This window comes from Haliotis asinina, chromosome 2, assembly GCF_037392515.1.
Source record: "Haliotis asinina isolate JCU_RB_2024 chromosome 2, JCU_Hal_asi_v2, whole genome shotgun sequence".
NCBI lineage: Eukaryota > Metazoa > Mollusca > Gastropoda > Lepetellida > Haliotidae > Haliotis > Haliotis asinina.
Genome location: NC_090281.1, coordinates 30,183,070 through 30,204,472, shown reverse-complemented (window position 1 = coordinate 30,204,472; position 21,403 = coordinate 30,183,070). Strand labels below are relative to the sequence as shown.

General features: G+C 39.7%; 1 protein-coding gene across 3 annotated transcripts; it reads right to left on the bottom strand.

Moving 5' to 3' along the window:
* Positions 1 to 8,055: 8,055 nt before the first annotated feature.
* Positions 8,056 to 21,268, bottom strand: LOC137273568 (phospholipase A and acyltransferase 3-like). Of its 3 annotated transcripts, XM_067806317.1 has the most exons (6): positions 21,191 to 21,268; positions 20,175 to 20,241; positions 16,451 to 16,610; positions 10,680 to 10,857; positions 10,293 to 10,422; positions 8,056 to 9,360 (listed from the first exon to the last, which is right to left on the bottom strand). In XM_067806317.1, exons 3-6 carry the CDS (start codon positions 16,560 to 16,562, stop codon positions 9,247 to 9,249), a joined length of 534 nt encoding a protein of 177 aa, XP_067662418.1. In that variant the 5' UTR covers positions 16,563 to 16,610; positions 20,175 to 20,241; positions 21,191 to 21,268; the 3' UTR covers positions 8,056 to 9,246. The 3 variants fall into 3 exon arrangements, with proteins under 3 accessions (XP_067662418.1, XP_067662419.1, XP_067662417.1); XM_067806318.1 differs by lacking the exon at positions 20,175 to 20,241 and having other exon boundaries at positions 21,191 to 21,253; XM_067806316.1 differs by lacking the exon at positions 21,191 to 21,268 and having other exon boundaries at positions 20,175 to 20,353.
* Between the last annotated feature and the right edge of the window lie 135 nt (positions 21,269 to 21,403).

Sequence of the window (21,403 nt, the reverse complement as noted above, 5' to 3'; positions counted from 1 at the left end):
AACTACAAAAAGTTTATAACAGCTGAGTGTAAATAATGTAAATATTATTTAATGTAACTTATAGTAGTATTAAATATGAAACAAAATCTTGGCTGTTTAAATATATGTGCTCTTTGTTTTTCAGATCCAGTATTGTGTACATTTTATGACCACACATTAAGGTAATTACCCTGTAGGTGAAAGTAGGAGTAATTTAATTAAATCATTACTTTCTGGAATAATTAGGTTTGCAATAAAATGAGTGGTATCCAAAGTTGCTCCACTGACATTATCAGATATCTGGAATCCCATCCAGTCCAGAAATCCCCGCAGGAATGGTGTCACCACGTTCCGTTATTGCTATCTGACAGCAAGGGTTTCCGGTTGGATAGGATCCAGGATGCTGATGGTGTTCCAGTGGAATACTTGTGCAAGGCTAGGGGCAGAACACTTGCATTATTTCAAATAATACGCAGGGAGCTGCCATAGCTCATACAGAAACATGGGAAATATGCAGCTATATATGTATGGAGTGGCACATGTGATATAACCAAAAAGATTGGACAGACCAAAATGATTGGCATACGCACTCCAGGCACTTCAGTTCCCGAGGAAGTGATAAGTACTTTCAAGGACATTTGTAGATATGCCTTCAGCCAGGGCTGCCACATTAAGTTTATCGGTATACCATGTCATGGAGTACAACAGGTACAAGGGATGTTCCGTGCCAGGTAGCTATGAAGATCATGATCGGGAGGTGGTAAAACAGGTTGATGCAATCAATGAGGGAATCACATTGCTGAACACGCAATTCAACAAAAATACATTGCAGTTTAATGCTGACTTGCTTAAAACCAGAGGCAAACGCCGTACTAGAAGGGTAAGTCAGCATTTAACTGGGTCACTTGGTCAACAGAAGATCATGTGGCACCTTCTGTATGACGGCTTACATTCTGGTGAGCTCCTGTCACAGCAGTGGTTGAGGCGGCTTCATCGGGATGTAATTGAGGAGTGCTACAGAGACCCACGACAGTTACTTGTCAGTGTAGAACCCCAGGATGAGCTGCAGATATCCTGAAATGAAGTGTCCCCCTCATTAAGACTTCATCCCAACCACACACCCCACACCCCCACACCCCAACCCCCCGTAAATAACACCAACAATGGAATGATGTGACCACTCCATACATATACAGGAATCTGTTCTGCCTGCAATCCTTATTGGAATGCTATATTTAGGAGAGTATTGGAATGGGGACTTTTGGATGTAGTTATGGACTGTTAACCTATTTAGCAAATGCCACTTTTCCTGGTGCCATGGTACTATTTCAAATTAGTCTTGACACTTGTGATAAGGGCGTTCAAGGCGAACCCCGATCACTGAAGAATGAGAGCTGATATGTACCCTTCATATTGTCAGCTGTGCTTGTGGAACCTTTCTGGACTGCTGTGATAAGGGTGTTCAAGGCGAACCCCGATCACTTTATAATCCTGCTTATGATTCACTTACATCAGTATTGTGTTCACCACATCGTTGAATATGTATATACATGACATGTACAATACTCGTCTGGACTGCTGGGATAAGGGTGTTCAAGGCGAACCCCGATCACTATTATCCTGCATACATTTCATATTCATCCTACTCCTCTTCACCAATTCCTTTCAGTTTAATTCTAAAATATCATATGCACCTTGGATTTGTTGTGATAAGGGTGTTCAAAACGAACCCCGATCACCATAATTTGACTATTTTTACCTGCATCTGGATAATGTTACAACTTTGAAATGTATATAAAAATGTTGTATACTTGTTTGGACTGTCTTCACCCCTACCCCACCCCATCTCTATAGTTTGGTTATTATAACATGGATCTTACTCATCTGTACAATTTCATTTCATTGTATATATTCAATGTTACATACTGCTTTGGGATGTTGTGATAAGGGCGTTCAAAGCGAACCCCGATCACTATCATTTGGGTATTCATCTTGCTCAGCTTCACCATATATATGCAGAGAGAAAAAGATTCTTAAAACGTGCAATGCGACTTTATGCTGTTGTGATAAGGGTGTTCAAAGCGAACCCCGATCACTTAACCAGCTTATATCTGTAGCCTGGATGGTATTTTTGGTTGTATGGTATTGGCATAATTGTCACACCAGGTTGCCGTTGCATTCATACACAAATTATCTGATTATAGCAAATCTTTGTGTGTATGAGATTTTGAAACTTCGAAACTTACACACTACCTTTCAAGAGGTGGGTAACTATTGCCACTTGTGATATTCCTTAAAGAAATAATTGTCATGAGAGGTATCTACATCATGTTTGAATGTTTAGTTTTTAATTTTGGGAGTGGCTTTTAACTGCATGGTCGTTGACTGGTAATTCATAGAAAGGCAGGGATGTTTTATATGGTGAAGCATATACATGTTTTGTAGGGAAAGTGTTCATGATGACTGTTTGAGAAGAGAGGAATATACATTTACCATAGCAATACCAATTACACTATTACTACAAAAAAAACCATTAAATAATGTTCATATATTGTGGTTTATTGGAAGTGTACTTTCACAAATATACTGTGATTGAAAAATTAGACATGAAATGCATGAATTCATAATTCTCAAACTGTAAGTTGCTACACCTGCCTCATAGGAAGACTGCTAGCATACGAGGGTTGGCTGAAAAGTTCTCAGCCTCAGTGGTTTTTCCCCACCAGGTAGAGACAGGTGTTTGCCACCAATGAGGACAATCATTTAGTGAATCATAGACACAAGAACTACAAACGTACTAATAGTTTTATCTCAACTACAGCTCTTTTGGTAAACCTACCCTCTGAAATCATCAGAAATGGACAAAACTGAATACAGGGCAGTCATCAAGTACTTGTAAAAGAAAGGGATGTCATGGTCTCCACTCTAGGGGATGATGCTCCTTCATTGTCCACAGTAAAGAAGTGGGCTGCAGAATTTAAGCGTGGCAGACAAAGCCTTGATGATGACCCACGCTCAGGAAGGCCTTCAACAGCAACCACTCCAGAAAACATCAGAGTGCTCGATATGTTGATGGATGATCGACGATTGACTACTCGACATATTGCTAGTGTAGTGGGCATCTCTCATGAGAGGGTTGAGCATATTATCACCAACGAATTGGGAATGACTAAAGTTTCTGCAAGATGGGTGCCAAAGCTCTTGACAGCAGAACAGAAACGTGTCAGGTTCCAGACGTCCCTTGACAATTTGCGTCGTTTTGAAGCAGATCCCGATGATTTTGTGGCACGATTTGTAACCATGGATGAGACCTGGATACATCACGTTCAACCAGAAACAAAACTATAGTCAAAACAGTGGAAGCACCCTGATTCACCAGCTCCGAAGAAAGCCAAGTCTGTTCCTTCAGCTGGAAAGGTGATGGCATCAGTCTTTTGAGATTCCAGGGGTATTCTGCTCATTGATTATCTTGAAAAAGGTCAAACTATCAACGGCAGATACTATGCTGATCTACTGTACCAGTTGCGAGAAGCAATCAAAGCCAAACGAAGAGGGATGATCGCTGAAGGTGTCCTCTTCCACCAAGACAATGCGCCTGTTCACAAATCGGTGGTGGCCATGTCAACAATCCGCGATTGTGGCTTTGAACTCATTGACCATCCTCCTTATTCACCTGATTTGGCTCCTTCTGACTTCCACCTGTTCCCCAAAATGAAAAAGAATCTCTCCGGTCGCCATTTTGCAGGTAATGATGACGTCATTTCCGCTGTGACTGATTTTTTTAGGGTAGCTGAAGAAGATTTATTCCTGACCGGGATTCGGGCCTTGCAGCACAGTGAGGCTTAGAACTTTTCAGTCAACCCTCGTATGTCTTCCCCTCCTGTGTAATTATATATTCAATATTAGGGTATCTGTATATGCCACCAAATTGTGGATATTTCATAGATGTTTACAGTATCATATTTATCAATAATGAATTATATGGATATATCTGCCATCTTGTGATGGTCCACATGTTCAGTGTGATATGTTTCATCAAGAACATAAATTCAGTCTGATTATTGAAACAACTTTCTAGGAATGTACATGCTGTGTAAATATTGCCATGGAATCATAGTTTGTGGAGAGCAATATCGTGCTGAAAGCTTGGGTTCGATCACCGGTGGAGGCACCTCGGTTCGGGTCCCGAACTGGGCACAATTGCATTGTATCCATGGATAAGATAGTTAATTCCATAGTATCTCACTTCACCCAGGGGTAATATCTGCACCCGTGAGGATATAGTGGCAATGTGATTGTTTCCTTCATTGTGCTTAACAGGCAGCATGGATGTATGCTCCCTGGGGACTTAACAAGTGTGGGAAAATATGGGCTGTGAATATGAATGGATAATGTACAAACCACTGTCAGCTAGGAATCTGCCAGGATGAGCATCACAAATGGATTATTTTTGCATTTCCTGACGAAACTGTTACTGTTATACAATAAACCTTACCATACAAACAGCATTTCCTTTGAAGGATGAGTGAATATAAAATTTGACCAACTGAAAATAGTACCCATCCACTTCAAACACATTCACATTTGTTGAATTATATGGCAAAGTTATCCCAAGAAAATGTATACATTTTCAAGATATACGCAAGATTAAATGCATTAAGAATTTCCAAAAGGAAGTTCCCCCTTAGATTGTACAAGGAGAAGCCATTGTGTATTCCTTTATGACTTTCAAACAACTCTGAAACATACAAAGTACATGTATTTCATCATAATTATAAAAATTGGTATACATGTTCACATTTGCATGATTTATGTTCAGATTTTGCACTTTGTGATAACTGCTGTGGTGAGAGGTTGCACAAATTTCTCGGAAATGGGTATTTCACTGTTTTTAAGGTAAATTATTTTCTTTGACAACATATGTAAAACTGTCATAAAACTGATGAAAAGTCAAGAGAAACTGCTTATTTCCAAAACAATGCATTAAATCTTGAATTCATTTGGGGTACAGAAGTAATAGGCACATGTGAAATAAGTTGTCAAGAAATTAAGGGGATGTAACTCTAAATACTATTCTTCTAAGGTTACTGTGTAATAATGACCAGGTCATTTATGAATAGTTGTCAGCAAATATCATACATGTGAGTAGCAGACGCCCCTGAGCTCCTTACAGTGGTGGACCGTGGGTATGTTTGGCCAGCTTTGGGTGTTTTTCATTATTGGTAAAACAATACTTTTATGACAAACAGACTGATTTGTTTTGCAATGTGGGAGGCATTGCTTACCAATGGAAATATAAATTGCATTAATTCAGTATTTTATTATGTTTTATCTCTTTTTTTTCAGGTGAGTGAATAAGCCCATTGTAACAGACGTGCAAGAGTTACCCCCCTTCCGTTAATTTTAACAGTAAATTCTCAACACTTTAGTAGTCTTTTTACCACAATGCGTGTATGTGATGATAACTTTTTTTTAATAAAATCTATTTTGATTAGTATATCTATAACTGGCTTTGTTGTTTTTTTCACTGGTGGCAATATTTTAAAACAGACTAGGATCCCTAACTAAGACTTTGGTGAGTTTGCTATTTATTTTTTGACCCATTGCCTTAAATTTTGTCTCATTTATATTGTATTTGAAATCGATATTGTGAAATTGACTTGTGACTTTGTATAACTTGCTCTCTCTTCGCTTATTAATAATACAATATTTGAATGTTTTAGACTAGTCTTTGTTATGTTTTGGCTGGTTCACAGGGGATTTCTTACACCCTTTGTCACGGCAAATTCTTTACCGTAACAAATCCTATGGTGTAGGGATGCATTCAAAGGTTTGGGTGAATCTGTTTTCAAATCGCGATCGTATACTTTGATTACACGGGCGGAAATTTATAGCATTTACCAATCAGAGCTCGTGTTACATACTAAGTAGATTTATAGTCATTGGAGACAAGGAGATGCATCTGATTGCATTCCACATTCAGACATATTTCAGCAGTTGCCGAAGATTTGACTTGGTGGTGGCTTTTAAGAGCTTTTTGCTCGGTTATGATTACACACATCCACGCCACTGAGAAATTCAATCGCCTCTTGTGATATGTGGGTCTCCACGGGGTCGTAACAATTGAACGGATAACCATTTTAAATCGCGAACAATGAAGGATCTTTTTTAGCAACGTCAGTTTTCATTTAATTATTGTACTTTTTTTGAAAAATAGACGTGTTAAAATGCATTATAAATATATATATATTTTGTTATTGGTTGTTTAGATTAGTAACTGAGATTTTTTTGCGGCTGTACCCTCAAAGGCGTTTGAAGTATCGTAACATTATTGTCCTCCTGAGGGGTACGTGAGTCCCAAAACATCTGATGTAAATTTAAGCCTACTGGGTTTTTAATTGCAGTATTCTTGTTATTTTACGTTTGACTAACATTTCTTTCAATCGCCAGCAGGTGAGTGGATGGTGTAAATTCATGGTCTCTAGGATTATGATCAACCTTCAGTTGTTGGCGTTCTCTAGCCTGTTTTTATATTGTATTGTCTTCTATAGTTAAAGTAGTTTAGATTTCATTACTCTAGTTTTCATATAAATCTGTGATTGACGAGTTAGCATTATTGTCCTTTGTCGGAAGCTATTTTAAATTAATTACCTTGTTTTCATCGCTATATTTTTTTTATTACGTTCGTAATATTGCCGATGCGATGCAAACTTATAACTCACCCACTCAATTAACAGAAGAGTAATACGCATCTGAAATTACTGAATAAGAAATGAATCATAAGCTTACAAGTACAGATATTCTATATAAATGATATGTAAATCACGAAAAAACCAACATTTACCATCCTATCAGGTAGGTCTACATACAAATTTCCTACCTCCTACTAACAGCTCCGCACGGTTGGCCTCCCTCTTACACAGGGTTATGTCATCCTAACATAGAAATAACGAAAAATCGTTCGCGGGAACTGTCTGATAACAAACGTCTCTGCTAGTAGGCAGGCAACAGAACAATAGTAACTCCGTGCCATAAACTTGTCTGCCTGTCAACCTGACTCAAATAGCGTGACTTTCATTGTTACCTTGCATGTACAACCTTAAAACGATCAATAAAATAGTTCATCGAAGCTAGAGGTCATATGGTAATCTCTATGCTCAGCAGTTGGCAAAGTATTAATTTGTTGTTCTAAGGCAGATAGATTTACGTAATACAATTCGATTCCCCACATGGGTAAAATGTGTGGAACCCATTTCTGGAGCCTTGATATTACTAACAGCGACGTTCTAACTTTTTTCAACTTTGTATAATGCTCTTTGTTCTATTTGAGATGGTTCAAAGAGACTTGAAACGACAATATGAGCATTTGGAATTCAATTCCTTGGTGTTAATGGACATGATGGCCTCATGTCAGCAAGTGGTTAAGGAACATTGTTCAGGATTTCAAGATGAACCTTTCTTCCAGGAAGAAGTTTCACTTCATTGACGTTATCAATTATTGTTGTGTTTGTTTCTGGTGCAGAATCAGTTTATAGATGCGGCACCACCCTACACACTTGTAGGGCACTTCGTTACAGTTAGAGTGGAGTCTTTGTCATTTATGCGACAGAAACGTTGCTACATATGACAGAGTCTTTGTGAATTTATTATCAACAAGGGAATGGTTAGGTAATAATTGGTCTGTATACCTAGAAAATCAATAGTTGGATTATAATTTACTTACATTAGGTCCAAATTCGATTCATTGACCAACATGGACGAATCATATCCCGTCAGATATACTTTGGGATTGGGAATTATCTGTGACAATGAAGTTAATGTAAATAACAGCTAATAACATTACATAGTCATCTTTCTTTGTTTTGATAGTTTCAGTTTCTTTGTCGTTTAACGCTGCCTAATCTAACAAGCTCTTTTCAACCAGTCTGTACTGAGCGTGCATCTGACAATCCAACGACCGGTGTGAGAATTGATCTCTGGAAATGGAATACAATGAGGTGCACAATCAAAGACATGTCAGTTCTCGATCTTCATGAATTGTTCTGGTAGTGTCAGAAACAACAAACACACAAACAGTGAAGTTTGCTTTAGTATCCTTTTATGATACGTAATAATATCAAACTTAACTTTTCTGTATAAGTAAACATACGGCAACAGCATCATGATCTGGATCTGGATCATCTACAGCACATTATCGAAATGATTTAATGATTTCAATGTATAGATATTTGCCAGCAACTGATGAAGACCAAACGTTATTTATTTGGATATCATGATGATAGTAAACTATCGAACAAATGAAAGTACGATGGTGTAATTGTTGCTGCAATCCCAAATTTGCATTCTGACTAGTAAAACATAACGAAGAACACCAACTGTATAGAAAGCAGCTATCATGATTCATTTGCCAAAATACAACCAAAATATTTGTCTGTGATTTGCACGAAGTTTCTCAAAATTGTGATTATTGTCCCATCCACAAGCACTTTTCGTACACAGTGTATAAAACTTGTTTGTCCTGAAGACTTAACAATCACTTCACAAAACTCTGACGAGAAAAAGCCAAGATTGATGTCGGTGATAACGATAACGGGCCACAATAATGTCACAATGGGTGCCTCCAACAGCCATGTTGCAAGGTCAAACCATACTTTGGCTTTTAACGGTTTCAGTATTACATGTCAGACATGTGATCGACCCAGAATAGTCACACCCAAAGAAGGTTATTCATCTACGCAGCCGGATGTTCATAGTGACGTCATTAGCAGTCACATCATTGGGTCATCACGTGAACCAAGACTGGGACAAGAAGACTTCGAGTTTCTGGCATACGGGCCTTGACCTTCCAGAATGGTGGGAACCGTCTGCAGTGGATATCACTTCCTCGCTGTTTATTGTTTTATTGTCATTTTGCTGCTAGTATACATGTATTACAAATTGCTTCAACATACAATTTCTATTTCATCCAAAGGTTTTGTGATTTTTATCTTACTGGAAGAAAAAAGTCTGTGTACTTTCTTTCACTCTCAAGTTTAGTTCCAAGTCACAGAATTCCTAATATGGAATCCTTCGAAAGGTTGAATGGACATGAGCATGTTTGAGGCATGAATATTAAGCTTGTCCCGGAATGGTACGAGTTGGTGAGGAACGTAGTGGAATCCAGTAAAGTTCTTCTTTGTCAAATATGGTGCATTCGTCAGATCAATCCATGATTGACGTATTCAGTTTCACTCGATCGCAACTGTGTTATGGGGGAAATTGATCACATCAATATTCTGACTGCTTTTCTCTTTCTTTCTTCCCACCAGTTCCTAGCCAGACTGCCAATCCTGCCACCGCAGCGGCCCCTCCAACGGCAAGCAGAGTGAACAGACCATCAGCCTAAAAGAAAAGGAAAGGAGGTATGTATGATTTGCCTTCAACGTGAACAATTTTTAACAAGAACTTCAGAGAAAAATGCTTTAATGCTACGGTGTGTTTTGCAAGAACAAACAACACCAACTATTTGTAAACGTGCTTGCAATTATTTATCTCCTCTTTCCAGTGAGTTTTACGCGGTTTTAGCAATGTCCCAGCAATATCACGGCATTGGACACCATAACTGAGCACCACTTATCTTGAGGAATCATTCCTTGCGTGATCAGCGAATGTGTAAACTGCTAGGCCATATCACCATCTCTCTTGATACAGGACTTTTTGAGAGAGATGCATAAGCTTTACACCCCAACAACGAATTTAGATGTTCCCTTCGCCACACTACCTTCCATAATTGGCTACCAGTATATATATATATATATATATATATATATATATATATATATATATATATATATATATATACCAGGGGCAAGATGGTAAGCATTATAGGTGATCATCGCATGTCAGGTGTACTTCAAAAGCTTTCTTTTAAGGAGAATTCTTCAGTGATGAGTTAATACAATTTTTACTCCTGTTTACCGTTAACTAAAATAATCTGTTTGGCAACATAGGCGAGACTGACCATCCCTGATGTTGACGTTTAATGACAAGATAGGCCAAGACTAGTTAGTACAAAACCTTCCTGACCTGGCCACCAGAAGACGAGACTGTTATTCCTAGATGTGTAGACGTTACATCCTATCATCGACATAACTTCGCAATGATACTGTTCAGAATTGGCCACTGTTAAATACGTCCTTTATATATGTCAACAGTGGCAAGATAAATATATCTGTCTTTGCAGATCTCAACATAATTCAGTAGTTGATCTTCTAGGCCTATTTACAGAGCGTGACAAATGAACCCGGCAAAGGAACAGTTGGACAACTACAAACCTGGTCACTTTCTTCTTTGCCATACCGGCACCATGTAGCAAAGTGTTCGCAGTTCTTAAAGAATATGTTATATCCAACTTCTCCAACTTTGGCTAGAGCTCTTTCTACTATCTTAGATGGTCCAAAGTGTCTGGAAATAACATAACAACAATATAATCATTTGGATTTCAATTCCTTGGTATCAGTGGAGATGATGGACAAAGATCATCTATTGCATACACACCATTTTCCAGGATTTCACAATGCGCAGTTCTTCTGGGATCGTTAGTGAGACTAACGTTCATTTCACAATATCAATTACTAGTTTGTCAGGTACAGGTTTATACATGTCACGTCATCTTAAAAATGGAAATTAAATTAGCTCGGCATTGAAAAAAGAACATTTACTTTAATTTTGTGTCCTTTGAGTTGTTTTTGTGCACTTTGCTGTCCCCAACAACATCCCAGAACGCATCTTTGCGAATAATTCCTTTATCAAACTCCACTCCACTTATTGTGAATGACTGATCCAAGTCACTTCCAATTGGACCATCGACTCCAGACAAGTGCACGACTTCACTGTTGCCTAGAAAAGACATGACAAATATATTAATAAGAATTATGATTACTGCGATTTACCTATGGAATCGTGTCAGAAATAACGGAATGACCGATACACAGCCCTTTGAACCTATGAACCTATACGCGTCTCGGTAACTGAATATTTACACCTTGGTACACATGGCGCTGAAACGCACACATCATGGACATATGGCTTTACCTTACCTCACACATAACATAATGTCGTTTTCGTAATGTACCCAGCTTACAAGTGAGGTACGTTTTCATGGAAACATTTCCTAGTTAGTTATATAGATATTTTGTAATTTAAACTATACAATTCGGTCTCACTGGCATTTTATTTTTTCATTTTTTTCACATGACTAGGTAGGCCTGGACAAGGCTGTATAGGAACTGTCCAAGTCTACATGTGGATACCATGTCATTCAGCGACAGAAATTAGACTGTCTGTTTTCTGATAGGCTGATTTGAGTTAAAACGATTCTTGAATATTATGTATATCAATAGGTTCAGCTATTCATTTTGTAACAGTTTCACCTGTTCACATCAGGATCCTGGCCTCTGTCAGAGACTGGATATTGTTTTCTTAACAGAGATTCATTTAGGGTGTGCAGTTTGCTCACATCGTGTCACTTCAGTGGGATAAGAAAAGGACTTTTTGAATCCCTTATCATGCAGTGTTTTTATAGTTCTAGCTATTGGGCGTGTAGCATGTCGCTACAACTGCAGTTTACATTCATTGTTAAGAGAGGAGGTTGATTTCCACAGCTATGTCTAAGTGTTGGTAATATTCATGAACATGTACATGTATTACTAGGACGAAGTAAACATGATGAAGAATACACCTGTCTACTTCTATTACATGTACCTATTGTTACCATACCTTAGTATATTAGACAGTCCTCGTAAGTACACCATTTCTAACCTTTACTTAACCGGTCTCTCTCTCTCGTAACGGTGTTAAAATACGTAGGAAAAAGGCGTTTAATTTTGCGTTTAATTTATAAACGGTCATTTTGTCAGTGTTCTGCTGCAAAAATAGAGCTGGTATCCGGTCTTCTAAAAGTTATTGTTCTGCATCCAATGACAGTGACACATGCGCCAGTCTTGTGTGTGTTATAGCTAGTTTATAGTTGATTAAATGTGTATGAATTCTAATTCATTTCTGTCTTATTTCTTAGTTAGATCAACTTATGGCCTCACCAGTTGCCAAGGAAGAGAAGAAAGAAGAGAGGAAGAAAACATATTTTCCACCACAGTGTCGGCAGCAGGATAAGACTTTCTATTGTACAAATCCTCATAGAGAGGATTAAAGACACGGTTAAAAGCAGGGTTAGACTCGATAGAATACAACTTTGTAAAGTACTCTAAAGATTTTTTATACATATATGGTAAGGGGTGGCTCATCTGCCTCGACGTAGAGACCAGTAGAAGATCCAAAAGATCAAGACAAAGATCTTGGTGGTGGACAGAATCAAGAAGTATTGGGTTGCTTTTACAGGTGGATACGGTGGATCCAAAGTCAAGTTTAAATATCACCAATGATCTGTGGAAGAAGAAAGAGAAGAGTGAAGAAGGACAGATTAGATCCCTTATCCACTTTGACAAATCGAGTGCCTTCGGGCATTTAGCTTTAATGGATTTAATATGTTTCAGGAAGGTTACATGTGAATCAAAAATAGGACCCAAGACCCAAGATGTCCAAACTTCATCGAAGATGTTCAATGTCTCTAAACATGATTCCGCTAAGTGTTTAAGGAGTTGCTAATGTATACTATCAGCTCCTGTAACAGTATTATGGGCTTCTTCAAGAGCAGTATGAAGCCGATGAATACAAACGATTTTGCTATAATCTTCCCCGTTATCCTCCTGTATTGGTATGTTTGAAATTGAGGAATATAGTATGAGATGTGGAAGATTGTTTAGCAAGTGTTTCAACCAGTTTATGTGCGATATCAATTTCATCAGTTAGCAATTCATCTCCGGATTTGAGATGATGTATGCTTCATTTTCTACCCCTATCTGTAATTTTCTGGATGATGCTCCATACCTTTGACATAATCTTTGAAACAAAATTTCGCCAGGATTGGCGATTGTTTGTTTGAAAATGCGCCGGAAGTTTGTATTTAGAACTGTATATTCCTAATTTTATATTCATTTAAATCATAGACCTCTGGGTGGCGATAGAAATACTGTTCAGCCTTGTTCTATGTCTTTTTATCTTGTTTGCATTGTACAGTAAACCGAAGTTAATATGTATGAGAAACAGCAGAGGACCTTGAAGTACATGCATCAGCTATTTGGTGAAGCTTATTGGAAAAGAGTTTTATAGAGTTGGGAGCATCAATAAAAACATCAGGTGTTAGGTTTTCAGAACAAAGTGTTTCACAGCGAACTCAGTCTGTTTCGGTAAAATTCCATCTTGAAGTCCGACTAACATCATATGGTGTGACAGATTTCAATACGGTAGGAAAATGGTCACTACCACAGAGGTCATCATGGACTGATCATTCAAATTCACTTCGTAAATTGGAAATTAGAAAGGTATAAATTGTTATTTGAGAAAACTTCTTCAAGCAATTTTACTTTTGCACTGGTGTCATTACTACCCCAAAGTGGGTTTTCTTCACCATTCAAATCACCCGCTATTACACGGGGTTTGTAAAATTGGTCACAAAATGCCCGAAGATCAGACAGGCGAAGAGAATAGGATGGTGGGATATATGTATAAAGAACACAAGTTGAAAACAAAGTTCAGTGTCACACGTGCTGCAACAGCAGGGGTATTCAGAGAAACTGGACTATGGACCATGACAAAAGCTGCTCCTGAATGTGAAAAGCAGTGGTACGAGTTCTACTTCTTAAATCTCGTGTATTGGTTGTTTTCTTGTAAACAAAAAGCTGATGGTTTGTAATCGTGGATGAATAGCCGGGGGTCATTATAAATGTTCCAAAGTCCTCAAACATTCCATTCTAATACACAAGTGCATAGAGAACTTATGGTGGTTTAACTGGAGCTCAGGAATGAAGGAAAGGTCCTCTGCACTGCAATGTCGGCAGTTGAGAGGTTTCCTTATCCAGAGGTTCAAATATTCGTTGAAGATACGTTAAAGTGCTTTAGAATATTTGCATTTTTTCTTTTTTTCTGTTAGAAAAGACACTTTTGTTTGTTTCGTCTTTTTCTCCAATATCGACTTTTGGTTATGGCACAGATTTCTGTCAATGGTCAACTGTTTGAGATTGAGGGGTAGATGGCACATCAGTCTGAGTGTCAGTTATTGAAGTCATATCTGAGAGCGAGTAGAGGACGTCTTGTTTGTCGTTGGCCCAGCTAAGCGCTGGATAGAAGAAATAACTGCGACAGAGTATGACTTAGTTAACTGATTGGTATGAGTCTAGTCTCTAAATCCTACATTCTTTCTGAAATACAGGGCATTGCATGGAGTAAGACATATCACATGCTCACCACTACACTACAGGTGTTCTCATATTTTCCACTGCAGCGAGAGCAAACTGGAGAGTATAAAAGAATTTGCCCCATGACGAAAATGCTGGCACTTGAAGCAACAAGTGGATTCCAGGTATATGTATTCACACCAGTGTTAACATATCAAGGTTTGATAGATATCGGTAGTTTTGAAAGGGCAAACAGGTGTTAGAATTGGTTACTCTATCATTATCTCCACTGGTGAAACGTTTCATGGATGTCACTCGTTGAGATCTGACTTACATCGCAATCTCCTCGTGTTCGAGCGATCTCGAACAATGCCTTAATACGAATGCCTTATGGACTGATACAACAATCTCAGTATCAGCAGAGATTGCTGCCTCTTAGCACATTCAATCAACAGAGATCCAGCCCGTAGACAAGTGATATTTTGTACAGTGCCACATATTCCTTCCACAGCTTTAGACACAACAAAGGGTTTATCGTGGTCAGGAATCTACAGTTAAAACAGAAATTTTACTATCAGAAGATGAAACAGTGTCGGCTATATGCCTTCTTTTATATATTTTATATATTTTTGTGTCAACAAAGACAGTGTTGTTGTGGAAACCAACTACGAATATCTGGGTTACAGGGATGTTATACTTAAGCAATATCAACTAAGGTAGCAAATATTGCCAAACAGAATAAAACTCAGCGTGGTTCTGCCCTGTAAAATCATTTGATGACAATTTGAACCTGGAGATCAATAATGCCAGACTGGCCCATGAGTCACCGCCTTCTGGCATAGGAGTGTAGGCAATTTCATATACCAATAATGTGTTTTCTGGAAATCAAAAATGGGAAATACCAAAGAAGATTAATGTGCAAAAATAAAAATATTTTCTATGCACTGGACACCATATAACCAGCCTATTGAAACAATCGGACAGATTCTGCCCGTCTCGTGACGTAAGGGCTAAAGTGGTGAATTAGGTGACAGGAACACAGTTCCAGGCTCTTACTGGCTTCAACCACCAACTGCAGTAAGATAATTACCTTGTTCGTTGACCCTTTCGGGCTCAGGGAACATAAACAAACATCGATGGGGCATCATACCATGTCCCACCCCTCGCCCCGTGTTCAGTCAACAATTTATATTATTGTTTCTCTCTTGTGTAACGGCATATTCCATACTTCATGACGACTTTCTGTAAACAGTCGAGACAGGGCCGCAACCCACGGCACACAGGTTGCCCAGTTCGGTCACTCCATGCGAAGAGCAGTAGGGTGCTATGGACCTAGTTGATCCTGGGTCCCCACGGGGGGTGAATGGCTCCCTTACGGCTGCCGACGTAGGAAAGATTTGCCTTGCATTACAATGAAATGCGACGAATGAGAAATTTTCAAAACGTATGATTCACACAGGAAATGGGCGATCCGATACCACAGCTTCAAACAGTTTAAATTTTACAGTAAGATAATTACCTTGTTCGTTGACCCTTTCGGGCTCAGGGAACATAAACAAACATCGATGGGGCATCATACCATGTCCCACCCCTCGCCCCGTGTTCAGTCAACAATTTATATTACTGTTTCTGTCTTGTGTAACGGCATATTCCATACTTCATGACGACTTTCTGTAAACAGTCGAGTCTGGACCGGACCATCCAGTGATTGGCACTCTGTAAGTATGTACTGAGTCAGCGGGTATGACCACGCCACCCCGGCAGTCGCCATTTACGGCAAGCATGGATCGTTGAAGATCATTTCTAACCCGGATCTTTACGGGTAGTTGATGATACAGCATTCAGGAAGAAGCAAGCAAACAAACACAAGGTAGGACATATTTGCTCAGGTAGGACTTATTTGCTCAAGTGGGACATATTTGCATTGTGATATCCATTCAATGACGGAATAATAGATTTGCGTCTTAACTGCGGATATCAAAACGTTCAGCATGTTTTGCTGTGAATCTGTATGCATGTTTTGAATGCCAACACTAATCCGTGGATCAATGTTCATGATTTCAATCACTGGATTGTCAGAGCGAGCCGTGGTTTTCAACAGACCACTGTCATATACCTGGAATATTGTTGACACAGCACTAAACATTCAACAAGAGATAAACACCAGATTTTGCATTAACATATTGTTACGCCAAACTTACCAATGTACACAGCCCAGTGACTGTACAGTCCCCGCTCAAACTGCAACCTGTCACCTGGCTCCAAGTTGTCAAGTACTGTCTGGTTGTGCCTCTGTAGTTCAACGGACGACATTTTTCTTCACTCTTTTACTATACAGTTGATGAACAAATATCTATTTTCCTGAAACGCCAAGAGAAAATGCAAACTATTATTCTTCTCACACTAGCATGTAGACACTAATTCGCAAACAAGGAGCCCCAAGATCAACGACTTGGGGATGAATTTGTCCATTAAGATATATTGCAAACTCAAATGACAAAACACCTAAAACGCAACTAATGAGTGAGTGAGTGAGTGAGTGAGTAAGTTTAGATTTACGCGGCATTCGGCAATATTCCAGCTATATAGCGGCGGTCTGTAATCGTGTATGGACCAGATAATCCAGAGATCAACAGCATGAGCATGGACCTATATGGCGGCGGTCTGTAATCGTGTATGGACCAGATAATCCAGAGATCAACAGCATGAACATGGACCTATATGGCGGCGGTCTGTAATTGTGAATATACCAAATAATCCAGAGATCAACAGCATGAGCATTGACCTATATAGCGGCGGTCTGTAATCGTGTATGGACCAGATAATCCAGAGATCAACAACATGAACATGGACCTATATGGCGGCGGTCTGTAATTGTGAATATACCAAATAATCCAGAGATCAACAGCATGAGCATGGACCTATATGGCGGCGGTCTGTAATCGTGTGTGGACCAGATAATCCAGAGATCAATAGCATGAACATCGACATATATGGCGGCGGTCTGTAATCGTGTATGGACCAGATAATCCAGAGATCAACAACATGAGCAGCGGTCTGTAATCGTGTCTGGACCAGATAATCCAGAGATCAATAGCATGACCATCGACATATATGGCGGCGGTCTGTAATCGTGTATGGACCAAATAATCCAGAGATCAACAGCATGAGCATGGACCTATATAGCGGCGGTCTGTAATCGTGTATGGACCAGATAATCCAGAGATCAATAGCATGACCATCGACCTATATGGCGGCGGTCTGTAATCGTGTATGGACCAGATAATGCAGAGATCAACAGCATGAGCATGGACCTATATGGCGGCGGTCTGTAATCGTGTGTGGACCAGATAATCCAGAGATCAATAGCATGAGCATCGACCTATATGGCGGCGGTCTGTAATTGTGTATGGACCAGATAATCCAGAGATCAACAGCATGAGCATGGACCTATATGGCGGCGGTCTGTAATTGTGAATATACCAAATAATGCAGAGATCAACAACATGAGCATGGACCTATATGGCGGCGGTCTGTAATCGTGTGTGGACCAGATAATCCAGAGATCAATAGCATGACCATCGACCTATATGGCGGCGGTCTGTAATCGTGTCTGGACCAGATAATCCAGAGATCAACAACATGAGCATCGACCTGCCCAATCGGGAACTGTTGAAATGCATTAATCAAGTCAGAGAGCCTTACCACCCGATCCCATCACTTGCCTCTTACGACAAGCATAGTCGCCATTTGTTTCTGACTTGGAAGCATGGGTTGCTGAGACTTATTCTATCCCGGATCTTCATGGAATGATTTCATTATGAATATTGCTATCACATTACTTCCCAGCTTGGCATTGTCACTTTCAACCCGTCTTCTCCTTACCACCATACAGACCGGTTCATTTTCCAAACGCTGATGTTTAAGCGAAGGTAAATGAAGGACATTGATATTTTAGTGTAAATAAAAATTACAAAACGAGTGAGTGTTGAATATGGAAAATATTCCAACTGGATATTTTAAACACGGTGTCGCTTTCGCCTGTGAATAAATCAAAACTTTTAATAATACCTCTTTTGAAAACGACTATCGTGATGTATTTATAACACACAGGACGGGAAAGCAGTGTCATACATGATGACTAGTCAAGCAGACGATGCCGGATGTAAATAAAACGAAAGTTAGAGCACTAGGTCACGACTACATGAAAGTAAACAATAAAAAATATTCAATTTAAAAAACAAACAAACAAATATTCATTTTAAGAAAAAACACCTATTAATCCCCAGGACACAGAAATGGAATTTTAATTATCAACAAACCTAATGCGTTGTTTGGTCGACATATTTAGGTCATAAACTGCTTGAATGGAGTTATAATATACTACCGACAAGAAATAAGGGAACTAATGAAATAATAGCGAATTTGAAACTGCTTTAAATATCCACTAAATCAATTTTAGGCGTCAAGTTCAATATCTGGTGTGTCCACCATGTTGGGCAACACATTCACGGCACCTTGATGGCATGCTGTTAATCAATTTCTGGATGGTTGCCCGTGGTATTGCCCGCCATTCCTCCTGGAGAGCTGCACCAAGCTGGGCCAGGTTGGCGGGTCCTGGGTCCCGGGCGTACACCCTTCGACCAAGTACGTCCCAGAGATGTTCAGTTGGGGACAGGTCTGGGGACTTAGAGGGCCAGTCCAATGTCTGGAGACCTTCTTGTCGGAGATAAGCGGAGACAATTCGGGCCCGATGTGGTCTGGCATTATCATCTTGGAATACAAAATTTCGGCCGATAACTCTAGCCAATGGAGCCACAACAGGACGCAATATTTGGTCAACGTATCGCTGACCAGTCATGGCTCCGTTAATGATGACCAAATCTGATCGTCTGTCATGTGTAATCCCACCCCAAACCATGACACTACCACCTCCATATCGATCATGATCAAGAATTGCTGCTCTGGCATATCGCTCCCCGCTCCGACGCCAACAACGTTTTCTGCCATCTGTGAATCGTAGGCAAAACCTTGACTCATCAGAGAACATGGTGTAACGCCAGAGGCGCATAGCCCGTCCCTGATGCTGCCTAGCCCATGCCAATCTTTGGCGCTTATGGTGAGCTGAAAGGGTGACACCCTTAAAAGGCCGTCTTGCTTTCAGACGAGCTTGATAGAGTCGGTTTTTAACGGTTGAGGTTGAAATGCGTCTTCCAGTGAGTGTGCGGAATTCTCTATTGATGGCAGGGGCCGATTTAAACCTATCGCGCAGAGCAATTAACGTAATGAGACGATCCTGTCGTGGTGTCGTTGATTTTGGTCTACCACGCCCAGGTCTCGTTGCAACCCCACCCGTTTGACGGTACTTATCCCACAGGCGTGAAATTACACTTTTTGATTTACCCATCTGCCGGGCAACTTCACATAATGATGTCCCCCCCTCTATCATCCCCACAATTCTCCATTTTGTTGCTTCACCGAGATACTGCCTCGGAGGCATTTCTCTCAGTAAGTGTCAATCTCTATTGCATTAGTGATTGCAACTTCTCCAGTACATTTACAGGAGTTAACTTATGTATGCACGTGTAGCACGTGCTTGGCATGCATTATGCGAAATTCCATTGTCATTGGATGTTGCGTTTGGGAGATACGCTGCGATAACGGACCCTGTCACAGTCAAAGTCATCTACATTCAATTTCTTGGTTCCCTTATTTTCTGTCGGTAGTATATGTTGAATAACCTAGTTTGGTGGAAAATGAATAACCTCATTCCTGCTGTCACCGTCGTGATATTGTAGGAATATTCCTAAAAACGGTGTTGAACTAAACTCACTCACTATAGATGGGCATGACCATAAGCATCAAAATGATAAGCATACCATGCATCACATTTACTGATCGAGGGGCACATACTGTAGGTATTACCTTACTACAAGTCACTGAACAGCTTAATTCTGCGTCGAGACCATTTATCTGCATGAATACTCCACGACTGAAAATAAAGTTATGAACCAGTAAACAGGAAGAGTAGAATTTTCTCGTCGAAAATGACAGTCAGCGAAGCTTTGACTTCCTGGTGTGTGATATCACGGATATGACTCAATGTAGGTGAACCTGTGAACTTGCATTTTTGCATATTCAAAAGAAATATTTATGACGTGAATCTATTTGTGTACACGTTGACACTCGAACATGTCTTATCAAGTCTAAACGGAAATGGAAAGATAAATATTGCTTGCTTTGGGATTATTTTTTGTGTGTAGCCCGTATTGAACACATTTGTGACTATGTTCGAATACTCTGTATAACAGACAATGTTTGAATGTGTATCATACGTTTGCTGAGGTATTTGTGATTGAGAGTGAGTTTAATTTAAGTCCGCTTTGAAATTTTCCATCAGTATCACCATTTTCAATTACCTGTGGATTGCTTATACTAGCCTGCGTCCCGTGTTTGTGAGGACCAACAATCCACAAAAAAAAACACTGAAATGATGCCGATGTGACGTTAAATATTAACTCACTCACTCACAACTGTTTTCATTGACGCTCATGCTATTGATTACCAGACTGCGTAGTCCAGGCTTAATAATTTACAGGCAGTTGTCAAATAGCTGGAATACGGTAGTTACGGTACTGTGAGTGCCTTGATGAGAGAAAATTGTTGTCTCGTAATGATAGATGGGACTGATTACGACTTCACCCGCACCGAAACGCAGGCGTCTTGCAATCATTGACTCGGACAGACTCGCCAAGGCTCTCTAAGCACAATGTTTATTCCCAATGCAGGATATTAACCACCCCAAAACACACTCGAGTGATAACATATATGAATACTGCGTAAAACAACACATTTCATTTATTACAAAGTAAGAATGCTCAGATCAGTATCGAAGTCACTCACAGTCCATTTGCAGCAGTTGTGTTAATATCGTCACTTACCTTTCTCATACGGCCAAACACGTTTAGTAAGCCTGATAGATTTACAACAGGTGTTGCAATATTATGGGGAATTCCCGTGGTATTGCCCAACTGAGGCTATAAATAGGCACACCGTAACCTGAGTATTACGTGGTGACCATTATCGACGACAGACTTATCAGACTATTAAGAGACATACTATACACTAGTATAAAACTTTATTACACATGTGTT

What these genes read in the sequence shown, in the direction of transcription:
- LOC137273568 (XM_067806317.1), bottom strand. Translation starts at nt 16,562, where the DNA reads ATGTCGTCCGTTGAACTACAGAGGCACAACCAGACAGTACTTGACAAC. An exon ending in TCAAAGGACACAAAATTAAA is followed by an intron (nt 10,423 to 10,679) that starts GTAAATGTTCTT and finishes TGTTATTTCCAG; the next exon opens with ACACTTTGGACCATCTAAGA. An exon ending in GCAAAGAAGAAAGTGACCAG is followed by an intron (nt 9,361 to 10,292) that starts GTTTGTAGTTGT and finishes CTTTTCTTTTAG; the next exon opens with GCTGATGGTCTGTTCACTCT.